The sequence below is a fragment of the Phodopus roborovskii genome, unplaced genomic scaffold (genome assembly GCF_943737965.1).
Source record: "Phodopus roborovskii unplaced genomic scaffold, PHOROB, whole genome shotgun sequence".
Classification (NCBI taxonomy): Eukaryota; Metazoa; Chordata; class Mammalia; order Rodentia; family Cricetidae; genus Phodopus; species Phodopus roborovskii.
Genome location: NW_026126541.1, coordinates 19966745 through 19986704, shown reverse-complemented (window position 1 = coordinate 19986704; position 19960 = coordinate 19966745). Strand labels below are relative to the sequence as shown.

General features: G+C 37.6%; 1 protein-coding gene across 1 annotated transcript in view; it reads left to right on the top strand.

The window, feature by feature from the left end:
• The window catches only part of LOC127233442 (cytochrome P450 2C29), a 30728-nt gene extending 12789 nt beyond the window's left edge, over positions 1–17939 (top strand). The window contains exons 6-9 of the mRNA XM_051199924.1: positions 2170–2311; positions 5823–6010; positions 8567–8708; positions 17692–17939. Coding sequence (XP_051055881.1) covers positions 2170–2311; positions 5823–6010; positions 8567–8708; positions 17692–17873 — 654 coding nt within the window. The 3' untranslated portion in view covers positions 17874–17939. The remainder of the gene's footprint in view (positions 1–2169; positions 2312–5822; positions 6011–8566; positions 8709–17691) is intronic.
• The last annotated feature ends 2021 nt before the right edge of the window (positions 17940–19960 follow it).

Sequence of the window (19960 nt, the reverse complement as noted above, 5' to 3'; positions counted from 1 at the left end):
AGTGTTATTTGCCCTATAAAAAAAAAAAAACCTCTTTCAGTTTCAGGAGGTCCAATTTATTATCATTGCTCTTTGTGTCTGTACTATAGGTGCTATATTTAGAAAGTAGTCTCCTGTGCTGATTTATTCAAGGCTAGCTACCTCCCACTTTCTCTTCTATGAGGTTCAGTTTACCTGGATTTATGTTGAGGTTTTTGATCCACTTTGACTTGAGTTATTGTGCATGGTGATTGATATGGATCTATTTTCAATCTTATACATGATGACATCTAGTTATCCTAGCACCATTTGTTGAAGATGCTTTTCTTTTATCATGTTCTTTTTGCTTATTTGTCAAAAATCAGATGTTCATAGGTGTGTAGGATTTATGACTATGGCTGTACAATAGAGCTTGAAGTCAGGAAAGGTGATGCCTCTGGAAGTTCTTTTATTGTACAGGATTGTTTCGGTTATCCCTGATTATTTTTTCCTTATCAAGTTGAGTATTGTTTTCTGAGGCCTGTGAAGAATTGTGTTGGTATTTTGATAGAGATTGAATTAAATCTGTATATTGCTTTTGATAAGATTGTCATTTTTATTATGTTGATCCTACCTATCCAAGAGCAAAGAATAAATTTTAATTGGGTCCAATTTCAGATTAATTTGCCACAGTGGTATTGGAAATTGCTAACCATTGAATACTCGGCGAGGGTTAGCTGTATTGTCACTTTGTAATTTTAAAAAGTGCATGTCCCTATGCAATTTATTTGGCACTTTTCAAAAACCAATAAACAGTAAACATACAGGTTTAATTATGGGAATCAATTTTGCTCAATTCATCATTATTTTTGTCCTTGCTAGTGGTCTAAGGTCCCAAGTTCTTCATCAATAAAACATTGTAGTAATATTTAAAACTCAGGATTATGAGTCCCTCTATTTTGCTGTTTACTTTTTCCAGACTGCTTGACCATTCTGGATGGTCTAAATTCCAGTGTGAGTTTTAAGATATGCTTGTCAGTTCTTTCAAAGTGGCTAATAGTGATTTGTACAGAGATTGTATTTAATTCATCAATATTATAGGATATGTACCATTTTTAAACATAGAGAAAAGTTTGACATGTATTGTCTGCCACCAATTTTGTGTACACTGTGATGGTATTTATTGCATCCACAAATACTATAAACTACCAATGCTCTAGTTTCAAAATCCTCTAGCACTTTACAATACAAACCATAGCCACTAAACCATCACTCCCATTACTCCATTTCTATTAGTAACTGTCAGTGTCAGTGTGATTTTGTTTATATAAATGTTCCTTTGTGTCTCTGAGAGAGTAAGTTAACATCTAAATCTTCTCATGGTTTTTGAAGCTTTTCCATCTTCTTAAACTTATGAAATCTTGTATGTTCCTTTCAATTCAGTTCCTTTCTGTATTCTCTTTCTGTTAAAGCAAACTTCATTTCCAAGCATGAAAACCACATTGTACATATTCATCATTCATGTATCTCTGCAGTATTACTACATCTGACTCTTCTGAGCTATTTATCTATGAACATCTGTGCATATGTTGCTTTGTGGCATGTTTCACTTTCTGTATGCACAACCCAATACTGGGTTTACTGATTAAACTATAATTTTATTTTTACTTTTGTGAGAATAGCTTAAATTTTCAGCAGACATATAGTATTTCATTGCTACAAGATCCTTTATTTTGCATTCTTAAGTTTTTTTATTTCATGTGTAGGGCGGTTTTGCCCACATGGGAATCTGTGCACATCTGGACCTCAAAGCTCTTTGGGTCTTGATCTGTGTGTCAATATCCCATTGCTTTCATACTGTAATCTGCAGCAGGCTTTCACATTTGCGAGGTTCAAATATTTCTCTACAGTTTCACTTACATTTTAGGATTTGCTTTCTTATTTGAACATTAGTACAAATAGAAATGATTCATCAGAATACTTTGAGGAGTATAAATGTCATCTTACCACTATTGTGTCTTCCAAGTGTTTTTACATGAGGTGATTTTGACTACCTTACATTAGTCTCTGAAACGTCACATTGGCTTCCATTACTCTTGTACAGTCCAGACTCTATGTTATCGGCAATATAAAATTTTGAAATTTTGTAGATTTGTTGTAATTGCATGTGCTAGTAAAAATTATCACATAATTCTGTCACAACATTCTTAGGAAAATGGCAATCAGGAACCGAAATACACACTTGAAAATCTGGCAGTAATTATAAACGATCTGTTTGGTGCTGGGACAGAGACCACAAGCACAACTCTGAGATATGCTCTCCTGCTCCTGCTGAAGCACCCCCATGTCGCAGGTGAGGACACAGGGGAGGACCCACAGTGGTCCTTTAAGGCAATGGGAAGATTCTCCCAGTGTCCCATGTCTTGTTATTCAACGCCTAATTATTCATTTTCAACACCTCAGTATTATTTTAACTTGTAAGGAGGAGGATGACTGAGAGAAATGAAAAGAGCATATCTTTAGGAAAAACCATGATACCCAGTCCTTTGTCTAAGTTTCCATGAGGCACCACTGGCATATTTTGGCCTGTTGTTTCTTTTTCCTGTACTCATTGACATCTGGTTTTTCATGTAAGCACATTCTTGCAGTTGCCTTTCTTCTTTCTAATAAATCCATTTTGACAAAACTCGCTTTATTGAAGCACAAGAAGTAATTCTGTGGGAGTGGAGGTGGGGGGCAGCTGTGAGGAGCAGAGGGAGGGAAAACTCTAATCAGGATTTATTATGTGAATAAAATCTAATTCCAATGAAAGAAAAATTTAAAAAAGAAAATTTAACTATTTGTTTTATAAAGTGCCTTAAGGATTTTAAGTTAATATTCGAATTTGAAGGATTTAATTAGTTAGTTGTTGAAAAATATGTGACAACTAATTATCCTTGTAATATTTATCTATAGTTAGATTAATATCTAATAAATATGTTAATCTATAAAAAAGGAGCCCTGATATTTTACATGTTTTCCTGATAAGTTTTGACCTGGAAATCATTCTAAATTGTTTAGTTCATTTGAAATGTATCTTTATTGATGCAGTAGTTATATATAGAATTTTATATACTTTCATAAAAGTTCTGTTGAACAGTTTTTAAACATATCTAAATGATTTTATTTTACAAATAACATTATTTTAGAAATTTATTTTTAAATCTAACCAGTTGATCACTATATGAGAAACACATCTTATGTCCTACATCCAATGCACACTGAAATGAAAATAACAAAAAGAACATAATTATGAAAAAGAATCAGTGTATTTAAAGTAGGAAAATAGACAACAGTAATAGCTAAGAAACATTTATCAAATTCCAGAAACAAAACAGTAATAAGGACTGAGGCAAAAAAGGAGCCTAGAAAAGAATGGTATAACATATATGTCTATAGATTTGTTATGAGACAAGAAAACAAACTGTGTCCCTACATTCCACAAAAGGATCCCTGTTTTGATCTAAGGAATCTAAGCATGAACCAGATAGAAACCAGAGACTGGTATAGCTGTAGTTCCCATATGCTGCAGCTTACGGTTTCAAATAAAGAAAACACTGAATTATTCTCAAAATAAACTGAGTACAAGAAGCCACATTTAGTGGATGGCAGAGAAAGAATAATATAGGAGGATGAAAGAGGAGAATGGGCAGTGCTGAGTCCCCGGATAGTCTCAGGGTTTTTCTCCACTGTATTTCACGAATGTCAACTGGATCTACCTCCAGACAATGACAAAGTGCAAAGATCTCTGTATTTTACCATTTCCATAGACAATTCTTCCCAAATACCCATCAGAAAGAATTAAATAAAATCATCATTGCAAGGCAAAGAGTCATGAAATGCTAAACACCAGGTCTAATGGAAGGAAAAACTCTTCAGGGAGATACCTGATTCACACTGAGACAAGAGAAGTTTATAGTGCCCTAAATATCGGTCAAATGCAGGAATAGACCTCCACACATACCAAAAATTTTACTTTTGCTTTCTTCATGAAATTCTGAAAGGTATTTTCCATCCTATTGTCTAACACAACATCACAGGGAGTAATGGATGTTAGAAATCTACACACCCTATGATAGATGGTGAATTTCAGATTGGTTTCTGGGAGTCAGATTTAGAAAGCCTATGTGGTTTAAATAAGGATCAGGATAAACAAATAGGCTGAATAGGTATTTATTCAGGGAGGAAAAACTTACAACATAGACAGCTGAGCGCCAGCAGGTTCCACAGGTGCTCTCCTGTCTCCATCCTGCCAGCCTCAGACCTAGTTCCCCAGGTCACTTCCGCCACTGTCTCCACCCCCAATGGGCGTGGCCAGTGCCACAGATGCAGACAAAGTGAGTTATCTCACTACAAATGCCCTCAATTCTGTTTTTGCCCTATGGATGCTACAGGCATGAACAGCAAATGAGGGACAAAAGAGAAGTAATGTATGGTCTGATTCGCACACTAACTGAGCTTTTATTCCTGGAGTAGAAGCATCACATTAAAAACTACTTAAAATGTTAACTCACATAGGGTAAATTACAAGCTAAAAAGAAAAGGCATGCATCAGCCACAAAGGATGTCAACAATAAAAACTTCTCTAATTTTTGTAATACACTATATATATATGTAAATACAATTACTCAAACAATAAATATTTGCTTAACTAAGTATTATAACTCAAGATCAAGGGCAAATGGCAGGTCCATGTGTGTACAGTTGTTTGTGTGTGTACTTATTCATATAAGTGTATATTTCATTATCTATAGCTTTATAGCTATGCATTTATATACAGGATGTAGTTATAACATATTTTCATTTCTGATAACAAACTCAATAGATTTTGCATATACTTGAGTATATTAGGAGCAATTATATAAAGTATGAATATATTTCTTTTTTTCTTTCTTTTTTTCTTTTTTTTTTTATTTTATATAACCAAGTCCATTTAAATGAACACAAACATTTATAGACAATATTTGGGATGAATATGTTTCACAAGTAGTTGGCTGGTGTCAAACCTGACCACTGTTAGATAATGGAAACATAGCTGGATTATCATTTAAAATTACACACACATACACATTTAATAATTGTTTGTGATGTCTTTTATTAATAACAATTATACCTGGTTAATTGTACTATGTTTTGTTGGTTGAAATGTTTAATTAGTTTACATATCATTACGCCCATAAATAATTAGTGCATGATAATGAATCATAGTATTCATCCCATATGATAGATATAAAAATTTATGTAATAAAATTATGTTTATCTAAGTTTATTCCTGAGCAAGAAACATACATTTATAATTCTGCATAGATACATTCATGTTCTGTGTAGTATTACAATATTGTGACAAACATCACTTTTTCCTGAACCCATGTAAAAATGCCTGTTGTGGTGGTGTATGCCTGTAATCTTGGCTCTAGAGAGACGGAGACTATAGAGCTGAAGGTTGCACCAGGCAGAGGGACTCCCCTAAATGGTCAGCTGCAGATCAACCCTGATACCCTGTGAGGACCAAAGAGAATGACTCCTGAGATTTTCATCCTGCCTCCTCATGCAATGTACTCCTGTGCACATGTGTCTGCATGTTTGTTACATACACATGTGAACACACCCGTACATACTTTTACATACAAAATAACAGCTATATGAGAGTGGAATGAATGCATATCTTAGCATTCTATATACCTAAAACGTACCCACCAGAGGTTCTTTCAACATTTACACTCTTAATGCTGGACACCTTGGTTGTGCACTGTGCGGCCCTGACTTATTGTGACAAACATGGAATTTTTTTTCCTATTCCATCATTTCTTACTGTATATAACTAGCTAAAGTCCAGGAAGAGATTCATCATGTAATTGGCAAAGAGCGAAGCCCCTGCATGCAGGACAGGAGCCACATGCCCTACACGAATGCCATGATTCATGAGGTCCAGAGGTTTATTGATATTGTTCCTAACAACCTGCCCCATGCAGTGACCTGTGATGTTAAATTCAGGAACTACCTCATCCCCAAGGTAAGTGTATCTCGTCTCTGCTGCACCTCCCTCTGCTCTCTTGAAGCTCCCCGTTCACAGTGTGGCTCCAGTCTACGAGTCACACTGTGCCACTGCCGGCTCACGCTGTTTCTTGGTTTTAAGAGCCACTCTGCAGTAGGCAGGGACATAGGAATGAGGCTCCCACATTTACTCAGACTTCCAAATTTTGCTTTGACAAAGCTGAGGCATATGCACTTCCAAGTGTATTTTCCAATTTATTGTTAATAAACACTTTTGAAACTTTGGTTGAGAGAAAAATCTCCAAATAATCGGAGTTTATACCCTGAATTCTTTAACTCATCAAAAAGCTATATCATTTGTTAGTTTATGCTTTCTTCATTTTCCCCGTAAGTATTTCTTTTCAATGATGTGGCTTGTAAATATTTTCTTAGAAATGTACTAAATAATGAATATTATCTGATTATCATTTTTAAGAAACTACACTTACCATTGACCTGGTTTATATAAACAGTTCATTCAATCATGGTGATCTTCTTGTTCACAATCTTATGGATTCTACTAATTACAGGTAATGGTTTATCTGTAACTGTATGTGATGGGATTTCAAGATGTCTCCTGGTTAACATTTTTATCTATATTTTTATATTCCTGTCTTTTGTTTCAGTTTCTTATCATTGAACTGACTCACGAATTCCAGATAGTATTAAGCAGAATCATTTTTTTTTATTTTATGCTCACTAAAATTGAAAGTTTGCAAAAGAAGATCAGGGACTGGGAATGTGAGAGCATTCAGAGACTAGAAGAGTGCAGAAACCGAAATCAGTGAATCAGGGTATGGATTCATGAAAATTTCCAAGAGAACAGATGACTGAATTAAAAGGTCCAACTAATGTGCATACTCATTTTATTTCTTACTAGTGTAATTTCAATTATTCCCTGTCAAGTCTGATGTCTTTAGAAAATTTGAAAAATGTTTTAATTAGATTAAGATGTGCCAAAAGACCCTCGTGAGATGTGATTTGTCATTCTCATTGCTCAGGTCTATGAATAGTATAACAATGCTTAATTTAAGTCCTTATAACTAAATGGTAAATAGAATGAAGTATGAGACAGGAATGACATATGTCCCAGACTCCCTCACTGTGATTACAGTCTTGCTTGCGGAAAGAACCGCAACTACTTAAAGCTCATAATCCTGTATCTCGTGGTTGGTGGCTCATGATGTAACTGTTTACTTTGGATCTTGAGAACTAGAATAGTATTTCTTCCCTTGCGGGAACTTCCAGGCACAGAAATAATGATGACTCTGCGACTGATTTTACTCTCTTAGAAATCTTGCTAGACCTTCTTTCCCAGATGAGACCTCTGATTTCGGTACAGATAATTGGCTAAGATAAGAGTCAGATCTTTGCACTTGGCTTGGTGGACAAATACTTCACAGTTTCTAGTCCATGAAGATTGTGTCACCACTTCTGAACTCTGCCACTGTAGTAAGAAGCAGCCAAGAGTAGCCCCAAAGAGAGTCCATAATCAGCGGCGTAGCAGAAACCAGTCCTCAAGCACAATCAATGACTCATGGCAATGAACACTTGCAAAGAAAGATGAATGAAATGGACTAAAGAGGAAAATGTGTGACTCACTGGGCCACACTACAACTTCCACAACAAGATTCTTCTTCTTTTGTTTTGCTTTTTATTTTAAATTTGGTTTTGATTTGGGGGGATGTTGAAAGGGCAGAGGACATATGTAAGGGGACAGAGAGAAAAGGAAGATCAGACTGCATGATATGAAATCAACAAAAATCAATAACAATTTAGAAGGAGAGAAAATTGTGAATGATTTGGAGTCACTGTATTAATTAAAGAAATCATGGAATCACCAGCATAAACTATTTACACACATATCCAGAACCAATTTTTATTTAGCTGTTACAGGAAGAACATGACCATTATAACATACTTAATAGCTCTCCCCCTTTCTGTCCCATTTCATTAGTACCCACCACTCCACAAATAGTCTCCCTTTTGCTTTTGTTGTGTGTGTGTGTGCATGTGAGTGTATGTGTATATGTTTATAGACATAAATTCTATATCTGAGAGTAGGCCCCTTTTTACACAATACATAATATCTACATCTGTTGTGAATCACATGTAAATGAGAGAAAACCACCATATTAGAGTCTTTAGACCTTGTTTGTATACTTTCATGAGTCATTTCCTGTTTTACTGACATATAATACTGCACTTCATTTGCAATCATAGTCCATGTGACCTGTGAAAAACTTGTGATGAATTACAGCAGCAGGTGGTAAGACACGCATGTCCAAACCTGAGGAAAAGTAGAGCAGACTTGGAAGCATTAACACCAAACCTCCACGTTCTGACTTCAAATATCATTGAAAATGTGTTAGCTACATCACTGTGAATGGGTCTCAGACTACTCCCTGCTCCTTACATGCTGAAATGTTCCTGCTGTTCTTTCCACTTAACTGTCTATGGATTGGAAGGTGAAGTAGACTGTTTTCCTTATTTATTTAGGTTCATGATTTCCTTATATCATTCTCTGTTGTTATAGGGAACAACAGTTATAACATCACTGACATCAGTGCTGCATGACAGCAAGGAATTTCCCAACCCAGAGGTGTTTGACCCTGGCCACTTCCTAGATGAGAATGGAAACTTTAAGAAAAGTGACTACTTCATGCCATTTTCATTAGGTGAGAGACATTCATTTCCATGGATCCAATGACATGAGGATCTCTATGAACTTATACAATGACTCCCATGGATACAATTTCTTTTAATATCAGGGGTATAACTTCCTTGATGATGAGACTGCTGTATTAAGATCAAATTTTGAACTCTGAGGTGAAGGATTGTATGGAGATATCCCACTTAGAGCTTAGTGTTCCTCTCTCTCTCTCTCTCTATTGTCTAGTTATGGTTCTCTGTGTTTTTTTCTCTCTGCTGATATAGGAAGCTTCTATGATGATTGCTGAATAAGGCACTGATCTATGAGTATAGTAGAATATCATTAGGAATCATTTTTAAAGATGAGTAGTACTTGATTTAAAGTACTTGGGCTATCTTGTTCCTGGTTCTTGGTCACCCAAACAGTGTCAGATATATGTTTTATCTTGTAGAGTGGGTCTTAAGTCAAATCGGATATTGGTTAGTTACTCCTAAGATTTGTGTCATCATTACCCTGGCATATTTTTTCAGGGAGGACAGCATTGTAGATTAAAAGCTTTGTGGGTAAGCTGGTGTATACATTTCTCCCTTGCTAGCCTGTAGAGTATATTCTTGTACCAAAGACAATAGAACAGAGAGGTGAAGGTTATATATAGGTATCGACCTATCTGTGTTCAATGAGTTGTGTGGGTGTTGTCTTCATTGGTTGGGCCTTGGCATTAGTCTGTGGAGTGAAGCCTATTGTCTTGGCAACAGCCTGGGTTGTTTGGAGCTCTTCATCGGACTTCTTCAGCCAACAACTCAATTTGACGTAGCCCAGTCCTGGTACTGCGACCTTCATGTTATATGTTTTAGGAAGTTTCCACTGACTGGATTTGTATATTGCCCCACAAATGCTCCGTGATTCTAGCAATCTTTGTGATCCTTCCCCTTTCCCATCTGATCCTTCTGTTTGAGTCTCCCTGTTTCCAGTACACCCATAAAAATCTATTATATTTTCCCTCCCAGGAAGATCAATGGGCACCCCACTAGTATTTTTCTCTAGATCTAATCTCTCTTGGTGTATGTATTATACCTTGCCTTGGTTATCATTTACTTACTGGGTAATATATACTTAGAATGAATAGAGACCATATTTATCTTTCTGGGTCTGAGTTATCATACTCAGAATTATTTGTTCTAATTCCATCCATTCGCAAATTTCTTGATGTTGTTTTGTTATTAACATCTGAGTAACACCCCACTGTGTAATTGTAGCACATTTTTCCTTATAAATTCTCTTGTCAAGAGACATCTAGGGTTTTTTGTTTGTTTTTTTCAATTCTTGGCTATTGTGAATAGAGCAGCAAAAACATATTTGAGTAAGTATCTTTGTGGTAAGGTATAGGGCCTTTTGGGTGTATGTTCAGGAGTGGTGTCTTAGGATTACTAATGATGTGATGAAACATCATGTCCAAAAGGAAGTTGTAGATAAAGAGGTTTATTTGGCATAGTTCTGCATTATAGGCCCAGGAGGGGTATTAGGTATTGACTTTCTTTCTCAACATTGCTCAGCCTGCTTTAGTGCAGAAGCCAGAGCTTCCACCTCATAGGTAACACCAACCATACTGGTCTGGGCCCTCTGCTATCAACAACTAATTAAGAATGTCCCACAGACTTGCCTATAGCCAGATCTTATAGGAGCATTTTTTAAAACAAGATTCTCTCTTCTCATATGATTTTAGCAAATGTCAAGTTGACATAAAACTATTCATCACAAGTGGTATATGTAGCTGGATCTTGAAGGAGGTCAATTCTTGTCTTTCTGGGGAACTGCCACACTGGTTTCCATAGTATGTAATTGGCTTTTATTCTCTCTCTCTCTTAGGGGATCTGTCACCTAGCTGCCAGATTTATTCTTATGTAACAGGGATTCTGCTTGATCAAGCCATGTTAGTCTAAAAGGAACCCACAACTGTAACGAGTACTGTTTTTTCATCCCGCCGCCTGGTCTTGTCCTGCCGCCGCGCCAGCCCCAAATAACCCCAAATTGTGTTTGATACAATGCTGTTGGCCCTGTTACTTGTTTCTTATCGGCTAGCTCTGCCTTAATTATTAACCCATTTCTGTTGATCTATGTATTTCTCTTACCGGGGAGCCGGCGGAATACTGCTTTCTTCAGACTCTCCATCTTGGCTCCTCCTTACTACTTCCTCTTTCCTCCTTGTCTCCTAGTCCCTCCTATCCTCCTTTCCTATTGGCCAACAGTGCTTTATTATTAACCAGTATGAGAAACATATATACATAATGGCATCTCCCATCACACAACTTTTTATTATTTTCTGTGGAAACAAAAATAGAAATCCTGTTATCCAGTAACCTGTCCTTGAACTTGAATTTTGAAGTCAAAGCATTTTTAAAATATATAAACTAAATTAATCCAGCAGTACTTCTTTTAACAGTTGTTGTTATTTCCTCAGCAGTCAAACAATTTAAAGACAATACAGTATCCAAACTCTTTTTGTGCTTTCCATCTTTACATGGCTTTTTATTATTCTATTTTTTCAACTTTTTTTTCATTTTTTTTTTTTTTTGAGACAGGGTTTCTCTGTGTAACTTTTATCTGTCTTGGAATTAACTCTGTACACCAGGTTTACTTTGAAATCACAGAGATCTGCTTGCCTCCCGAGTGCTGGGATTAAAGGCATGTGCCACCACACTCAGCTCTTCTCTTTTTCTTTATTATTTTTTTAAACCATTTTATCCTGTTTCTTTTTCTCTCCTACATATATTTTAAAACACACTGTAAACATTTAGTAGGTTTTTTTTTTTTAAATCTGAATCTGTCTTTACTGTAAATCTTTATCTTTTTCTGGCCATAAGTCTTTTATCTGGTAAACAACAACATTGGACCAATGAAACCCATAGATGTATTAGCCACGGTCTATCCAAGATGGCATCGGGTACTTTTACCGCCAGAACTGAGAGCTGTGTTCACTGACTTGGTCTACGCTACCATCCAGCAGCATGCTGCCGGCTTGGAGATGTGGTCACGCCATTGCCAACTCTCGTACACACCAATTAATTGTTAGTAGCGTTTCTTAAAAGCCCTGTGGTTTTTTGCCCCTTATGCTGAGTCAGGAAACTTCCCTTAAAGGAGCCGCGCAAGTCTCTGCTTGTCTCAAGCAAAACAGAGTCCAACTGAAAAAATTGCTGCTACCAAGAAGCCTTGCTTGTCTCTGTTCTTTTGTTTCTAAACCCCTTTTATTTATTTATTTATTTATTTGTTTATTTATTTATTTTTATTTAATTTTATATAACAAAGTCCAATTAAATGAAAACAAACATTTATACACAATATTTGGGAATTTGGGCGTCGTTCTCTCCAAACTACTTCCTGCTGGTAAGGGGCGCTGTCTTGGGGGATTCGAAGAAGATTCAGATATCCTAGCTGTAGTCTGTAGGGCTGTTTTGTCCAGTTGTTTGGAATGTAGGATCAGCTTGTACTCTGTTTCAGGCGGTCTGGTGTGATCAAACCACATTAGTCTGGAAGGAATCCACATCTTTTCATTTTCTGTGGAAACAAAAATAGAAATACTTTTCCCCAGTAACTTGTCCTTCAACTTAAATTTTGGAGTCAAAGCGTTTCTAAACCCCTTTCTTAAGCTGTTGTTAAGTTTTATGTGGAGGCTCTTATTAGCCATGTTGCGATGCCATATTGTTAAGAGTATGTTTTTCTACCAGCCTGGTCCCACAGCCGCACCAGCTCCAAATAACACACAGAAATGCTGTATTAGATATAAAGCTATTAGCCAGTTACTAGTATTTCTTATTGGCTAGCTCTGTCTTAAATATTAACCCATTCTATCAATCTAAGAATTTCCACATGGTCTTATCTTACCAGAGAGAGAGCCCAGAGTTCTACCCTCTTGGTATTACATATTGAAACTCCTCTCTATTCCTTCCTATCTCCTCCTACTCTCCTAGTCCTGCCTATCTTGATTTCCTATTAGCCAACAGTGCTTTACTTATTAACCAATACAAGAAACATATTCACAGAATGACATCTCCCATCATCTCCTCTTTTCTGTCTAAATAAAAATAAGGGTTTTAACCTTAACATAGCAAAATATATAACAAAACAGTTATCAAATAAGAACCACAGTTAATATTTAGTTCATTAACATTTAGCAAAATTTATAGAAGATATTCCATTCTATCTTTGTGAGTCTAAAGTCCTATATGTAACTTATCTTTAATCTTAACTAAGAAAACTATAACTGTAACTATCTGTCTTCAACTCCATCAAAGACCACAGAAGGATAATATATAAACTCTAGAAATGACAGAGACAGTTCACTGCCTGGCCAGTCACCTGAAGTTCTTCTGTAAGATTCCATCTTCAGCCTACAGGCCATAGTGTGTGTCTGGCAGACTCCTCAGCAAAGCAGGAAACTTTAAAGTGTTCCACCTGTGTTGGCAGTTTTTCAGTTACCTTTCCCTGTGTCTTGCAGAATGTCTGGTAGACTCTTTCATGAAGCAGGAACCCTGTAGCAATGTCCATCATGTATCAGCAGTCACTTTCCTGTGGGTTCTGCATGTCCAGTTTATACAGCATAAAGTCAAACAGTCCAGGCAAGAGTAGTTTCTTGCCCAAATGGCAAGTTTTGCCATATTTGAAGTAAACTCTATAAGGAGTTTCTTTGATGTCCATCTTCCTTTCTTCAGTGATTTTGTTGAATATGTTTTCTGTGCCTTTGAGCTGCACTTCTTCACTTCTTCTATCCCTAATATTCTTAGATTTGGCTTTTCAGATTTCCTGAATGTTTTATGTTGAGAATTTATTGAGTTTAATGTTTATTTTCACCAATGAATCTATTTCCTCTTTCATCTCTTCAATGCCTGCTGTTTTCTGTTGGTTATGCTTGCTTCTGTAGTTTTTGATCATTTACCCAGATTTTACATTTCCAGCATTCCTCATCTTGTGATTTTTTTTTATTACCTCTATTTCAGTTTTCAAGTCTTACACTGTTTTCTTCACCTGTTTGATTATTTTTTCTTGACTTTCTTTAAGGAATTTGTTAATTACTTCCAATTTTTTGTTAGTCTTTTCCTCCATTTCTCTTTTTTTTTACAGTAATATTTTTATTTAAATTTGAAACAAGCTTGTTTTACATGTCAATCCCAGTTCCCTCACTCTTCCCTCCTCCCCTGAACATCCAACCTCTATCCCATCCCTTTTAGCTCCTCAGAGAGGATAAGGCCTGACATGGGGGATCTTCAAAGTCTGTCATCATTTGGAGCATGGCCTAGGCCCTCCCCCCATGTGTCTAGGCTGAGAGAGTATCCCTCTATGTAGAATGGGCTCCCAAAGTCCATTCCTCTACTAGGGATAAATACTGATCCACTACCAGAGGCCCTATAGACTGCCCAGTCCTCCTAACTAACACCCGCATTCAGGGGATCTGGATTGGTCCTATGCTGATTTCCCAGCTATCAGACTGGAGTCCATATGCTCCCATTTGGTCAGGTCAGCTGTTTCTGTGGGTTTCTCCAGCCTGGTCTTGACTCCTTTTCTCATCACTCCTCCCTCTCTGCAACTGGATTCCAGGAGTTCAGTTCAGTGTTTAGCTGTGGGTGTCTGCTTCTGCTTCCATCAACTACTAGATGAAGTCTCTAGGATAGCATATAAGGTAGTCATCAATCTCGTTATTGGGGAAGGGCATTTAAGGTAGCCTCTCCACTACTGCTTATATTGTTAGTTGGGAGTCCTTGTAGATCTCTGGACATTTCCCTAGTGCCAGATTTCTCTTTAAACCTATAATGGCTCCCTCTATTGTGGTATCTCTTTTCTTGCTGTCGTCTATTCTTCCCCTGACTCAAACTTCCCCCCCACATCCTCCTCTCCCTCCTCTTCTCCCCTTCTCTTTCTCCTAACTCCCTCTCCCATCCCCCCAAGCTCCCAATTTGCTCAGGAGATCTTGTCCCTTTTCCCTTCTCAGGGGGATCATGTATGTCTCTCGTTTCCTAGATTTTCTGGCAGTATGGATTGTAGGCTGGTGATCCTTTGCTTTATGTCTAAAATCCATATATGAGTGAGTGTGTACCATGTTTGTCTTTTGTGACTGGGTTACCTCACTCAGGATGGTTTCTTCTAGTTCCATCCATTTGCCTTTGAATTTGAAGATTTCATTGTTTTTTTTTTCCTCTGAGTAGTACTCATTGTGTAAATGTACCACATTTTCTCCATCCATTCTTCAGTTAAAAAACACAATCTGGGGAAATGCTGGAAATAGAAAAGCTGGGTAAATGATCACGAACTGCAGATGCAAGCATAACCAACAGAATACAAGAGATGGAAGAAGTGTTGAAGATACACTAGGAGAAGTAGATTCATTGACCAAAGAAAATCTTAGGTCAAAACCAAAAAATCCCTAACACAAAATATGCAGGAAATATGACACCGTGAAAAGGCCAAACCTAAGAATAATAGGTATAAAAGAAGGTGAAGAAACCCAACTCAAAGGTGCAGGAAATATATTCAACAAAATCATAGAAGAAAACTTTCCTCTACTTCTTTAAGGGAATTTTTAATTTCCTCTTTTAGGTCCTCTATCATCTTCATAAAGTTATTTTAAGTTGTTTTCTACTGCTTAATCTGCATTGGGATATTCAGGTCTTGCTATTGTATAACCTCTGGCTTCTGGTGGTGTTGTGTTGCTCTTTATGTTGTGGAGTGTTTTCTTACACTGTTGTCTACCCATCTCTTCCTCTAATTGGTGCAGGTATGGCCTGTGGCTCTGGTGATTGCTCCTCCAGGTGCAGACAGGGTCTTGGCTCTGGTGGTTGCTGATGTGGTGGGGGATTGTTGGGGTGGGGCCTGGATTGAGACACTGATGGCTATGACCTAGAGAGTAGTGCCTTTCATCTGGGATACTTACCTCCTCACCTCCTCCTTATGCAGACAGACCCTCAGCTCTGGTGGTCACTTGTAACATGTATAATAAAAACCCAGAGACAGATATTGGGGTTCAAGCTGAAGACCAGAAAAGTAAAACAGTCAAGCCACCAGGAAGCTGTTAACTCTACCAAGGCTTGGGTGATCCAGTCCTCAACCTGACTGGAGACTAATTGCCTCAACATGGCTGGAGACTAGTTGACTCAAGACCAAATGTTAGGTCCGAGACCCTGCTCCTGTCTTATATATCTCTCTAGTGCTGGTATTAAAGGCTTGCACCACCACTGCCCAACTTTCATGGCTAACTAGTATGACTGCTGGGATTAAAGGTGTGTACCACCACTGTCTGGCCTCTATGGCTGTAGCTAGCTTTGCATTCTCATCTCCAGGCAACCTTTATCACCACAGTTACTGTTATGGTGGGGGTGGTTTGGACTATAGAGAGATTCTTTCCAAGTCTCTGGGGCTTCATTGGTTGGGAGTAGGGCTCAAGATGAACCATTAGGTGCTAGGGCCTAGAGAGCAGGGCCTGGAACCCAAATATTCACCTGCAGGGAGACAATCCTCCACCAGAACATAGCTTCAAGTATAGCTTGACTTCCTGAGAAGTAGGATACCTTTCTCCTTCATAGCTGTAGGTATAGCCTGTCTTCCTGACAAGTCAGGATATGATTCCCTCCTGAGATATATGTGCCCATAATATCTCCCTTCACAATTGTAGGTATAGCTTGAATTCCCAACAAGTCAAGATACCTTTCCCCCTGGAGCTGCAACACTTGCAAAGCCTACTTGATCATGATGGATGATCTTTATGTGGTCTTGGATTCTGTTTGCAAGTATTTGATTGATTGCTTTTGGATCTATGTTCATAAGGGAGACTGAACTATAATTCTTTTTCTTTGTTGAGTCTTTATGTGGTTTTGGTCTAACTGTGGCTTCATAAAATGAATTGGGCAATGTTCCTTCTAATTTCTGTTTTGTGAAATATTATGCGGTGTATTGGTGTTAACTCTTCTATAAAAGTCTGATAGAATTCTGCACTAAATCATCAGGACTTGACCTTTTTTGGTTGGGAGACTTTTAATGACTGCTTTCATTTCACGAGGTGGGGTGTGTGTGTGTGTGTGTGTGTGTGTGTGTGCGTGTGCGTGTGCGTGTGCGTGTGCGTGTGTGTGTGTGTGTGTGTGTGTGTGTGTGTGTGTGTTTAAATTGCTTATCTGTTCTTAATTTAACTTTGGTAAGTGGTACCTATTAAAATGTTGCTTTTTTCTCCAGTTTGGTGTACCTCAGGTTTTTAAATTATGCCCTTGTAATTCTCTGGATTTTTTCAGTATCTGTCATTATGTCCTCCTTTCATTTCTAATTTTGTCAATTTGGATATTCCTTCTCTGGTTTGTTTTTTATTTATTTGGATAAGGATTTGTCAATCTTACTGGTTTTCTCAAAGAACTATTTATTAGTTTCATAGAAATTTTTTGTATTTTTTGTTTCTATCTTATGGATTTCATACCTGATTTTTAATCTTTTTTGCCATCTACTCCTTTTGGGTTGAATTTTTTGTGTTATGGAACTTTCAGGTGTGCTGTTAGCATCCTAGTATGAGATCACTCTGATTTATTTATGTAAACACTTAATGCTATGAACCTGACTCTTAGAAGCCCTTCCATTATGTTCCTTAAGTTTGGGTCTCATGTGAATTCATTTTTGTTGAATTCTCACATGTAGTATGTGTGCAGAATCTGTTGACATGGATGATCATACACTAAATATTTTGATAACAAACTCATAATCCTCATTCTTCCGTCTCACAGATGTTCTGATGACAGATGTGAGCAATCAAGCTGATAAGGATTTTTGTTTTATTCATTTCGTAAGATCTTATGTAACTCAGATGTTATCCACTGTTGTCTATTTGCTTAACTAATTATCCCCTCACTCACCCATACATTTAACTACCATCCAGTAACTCAGCAGTTCCTCTTAGCTCTGTTGTTTGGGTTACAAACACAAGGCCTCTCACACTCACTTATGTACAAGTCATGGTTACCTTCTTTGTCTCTTTTTCCCCACAGGAAAACGGGTATGTGTAGGAGAGGGCCTGGCTCAATTGGAGCTGTTTCTATTCCTGACCACCATTTTACAGAAGTTCAAGCTGAAATCTCTGGTTCACCCGAAGGACATCAATACAACCCCAATGAACAAAGGTTTTACTTCCATTCCTCCACCTTTCCAGCTCTGCTTCATTCCCATCTAAAGATCAGATGCCTGGATCATGCTGTATTCCTTTCTGAAATCACACCAAAACCTACATTTACCACTTTCCCTCCTTGGACACTTTGTCCTTCCCCCTTCTCATGGCTTGTGATTTCTCATTGCCCAGGGACATAAACTGGCAGTCTGTGAAGTCAATGCACAAATATAACTGCTTTTCTGTGTTCTCTATACCACTCTTGATATTCCTTGCACTCACATGACTCTAAACCTAAAATATTAACGTGGCTTCAGTGTAAACCAGATAAATTCCTACCATGTAAAATGGATAAATAATAATTCACAGTCATGTGTGTTTTTGCATGCCTTGATAAAAAATTTCAGTTTGTATTCCTGTTCTAATCAGATTATCCTTCAAGTCCCATAAGGGATGTGCGGGGGTCTGGCCTCAACCCACTTTTAGGTCCTGAGATGGGGAAGGAAAAATTTGACCACCAGGTGGATTACACTAAAGTGGCCCAAAATAGCTTGGCCATCTTTACTTATACTTAGAGTTTCTTGCCAGGGTTTCATGAACAGCTTTAATAATGGCTCCTATTTTTGACTTTAAGAAATATAACATATTTTAAAGACAATATCATGATCCTTACAAAAGCTTCTATTGTTCCCCTCCTTTATACTTCCCCAAATACACTATCCTACTCCCAACATAACCTTATTCTAAACACAGAACTCAGAATAGTTGCAGGCTTAACTAAATATCTGGTCAAACATATCCTGCTCTCATAACACTTATGTAAGCTGCTGGCTACTTGTGGTTACAAAGTTAAGAGGTAGATCCCGCTGGCCAGCCCGCAGCTCCTGGTGAGCATTGGGCCAGGGTGAAGGTCCAACAACCCCCCCCCACCTCCATGGAACTTCCTGGGTCTGCTTTGAGAACACTGAGACCACACCCACCTGACCTTTGAACCCCATCACCAGCCCTCTGCAAGAGGGCAGACCTCCAGGAGAGCTTGGATCATCCAGAGTTGAAGACTCTGAACTCCTGACCCACCAACACCCACTGGGAAAGCAGAGAGAGAGAGAGAGAGAGAGAGAGAGAGAGAGAGAGAGACTCCACCTGCACCCACTGGAAGAAGTGATGGGAACATGGCAAAACAAAAAAACACCCAACAAAAGAAAGACCAGTATGGTACCACCAGAATCTACAGACTCTACAACTACGAGAACTGAACACACCAAAGCAGAGGAAGCAGAAGAGAACAACTTAAAAATTAACTTCATAAAATTGTTAGAGGGCCTCAAAGACAATATGAGAAAATCCTTTTAAAAAATTGGTAGAAATAGAGGGAAAAATCAAGCCAAAAAATGCAAGAAATTAACAAATCTCTTTAAAAAAAAAAAAAAAAAGGAGGAGTCAACATGGAGAGACAGGAGAGAACAGAGGTCCGGGCCCTCTCTCTGGTAAGATAAGAAAAACATGGAAGTGCTTAGATTAATAGAAATGAGTTAATAATTAAGACAGAGCTAGCCGATAAGAAACTAGTAGTTGGCCAATAGCATTATATCTTAAAGAAAGAAAAAAAAAGAAGAAGAAGTTCTAAGCCACTTTAGATGATATGAAATGAACAGGTTCTATGTTCCAAAGATCGATTAGTTGTTTGATAACACAGGTGAATCTTGGACAGTCTGGAAAAAGTAATCTTTCTTGAGTATTTTACTATTACTGTAAAAATACTGGACAGTTAAAAGGGAAATAATTTTCTTTAAGTGGGTGAACACCTCACTTTGTCATGGTCCTTCTTAATGTCCTAGCTGTCACCAGATTTAGACAGCTGAGGTGGTAACAGAGCAGGAAGCCTGAGATCAGAGCCTTGCCTCTGTATACTTGACATTCGGTACTTAGTGGCTAAATATTTTGAATATATTCTAAGCAGAACTCAGAAAACTACTTGAGAGATGTAAATGAGTAAAGGGGTGATGAAGGCTCAATTTTAAATTTAAAATATACTTTAATCGATAGTGCTGTGGGGAAAATTTAAATTTACAATGATTTATGTGAATTATTTGAAACACTTAAATACATCTAATGAGAATTTTCATTAAATACATTTGATATCATTACTGTCA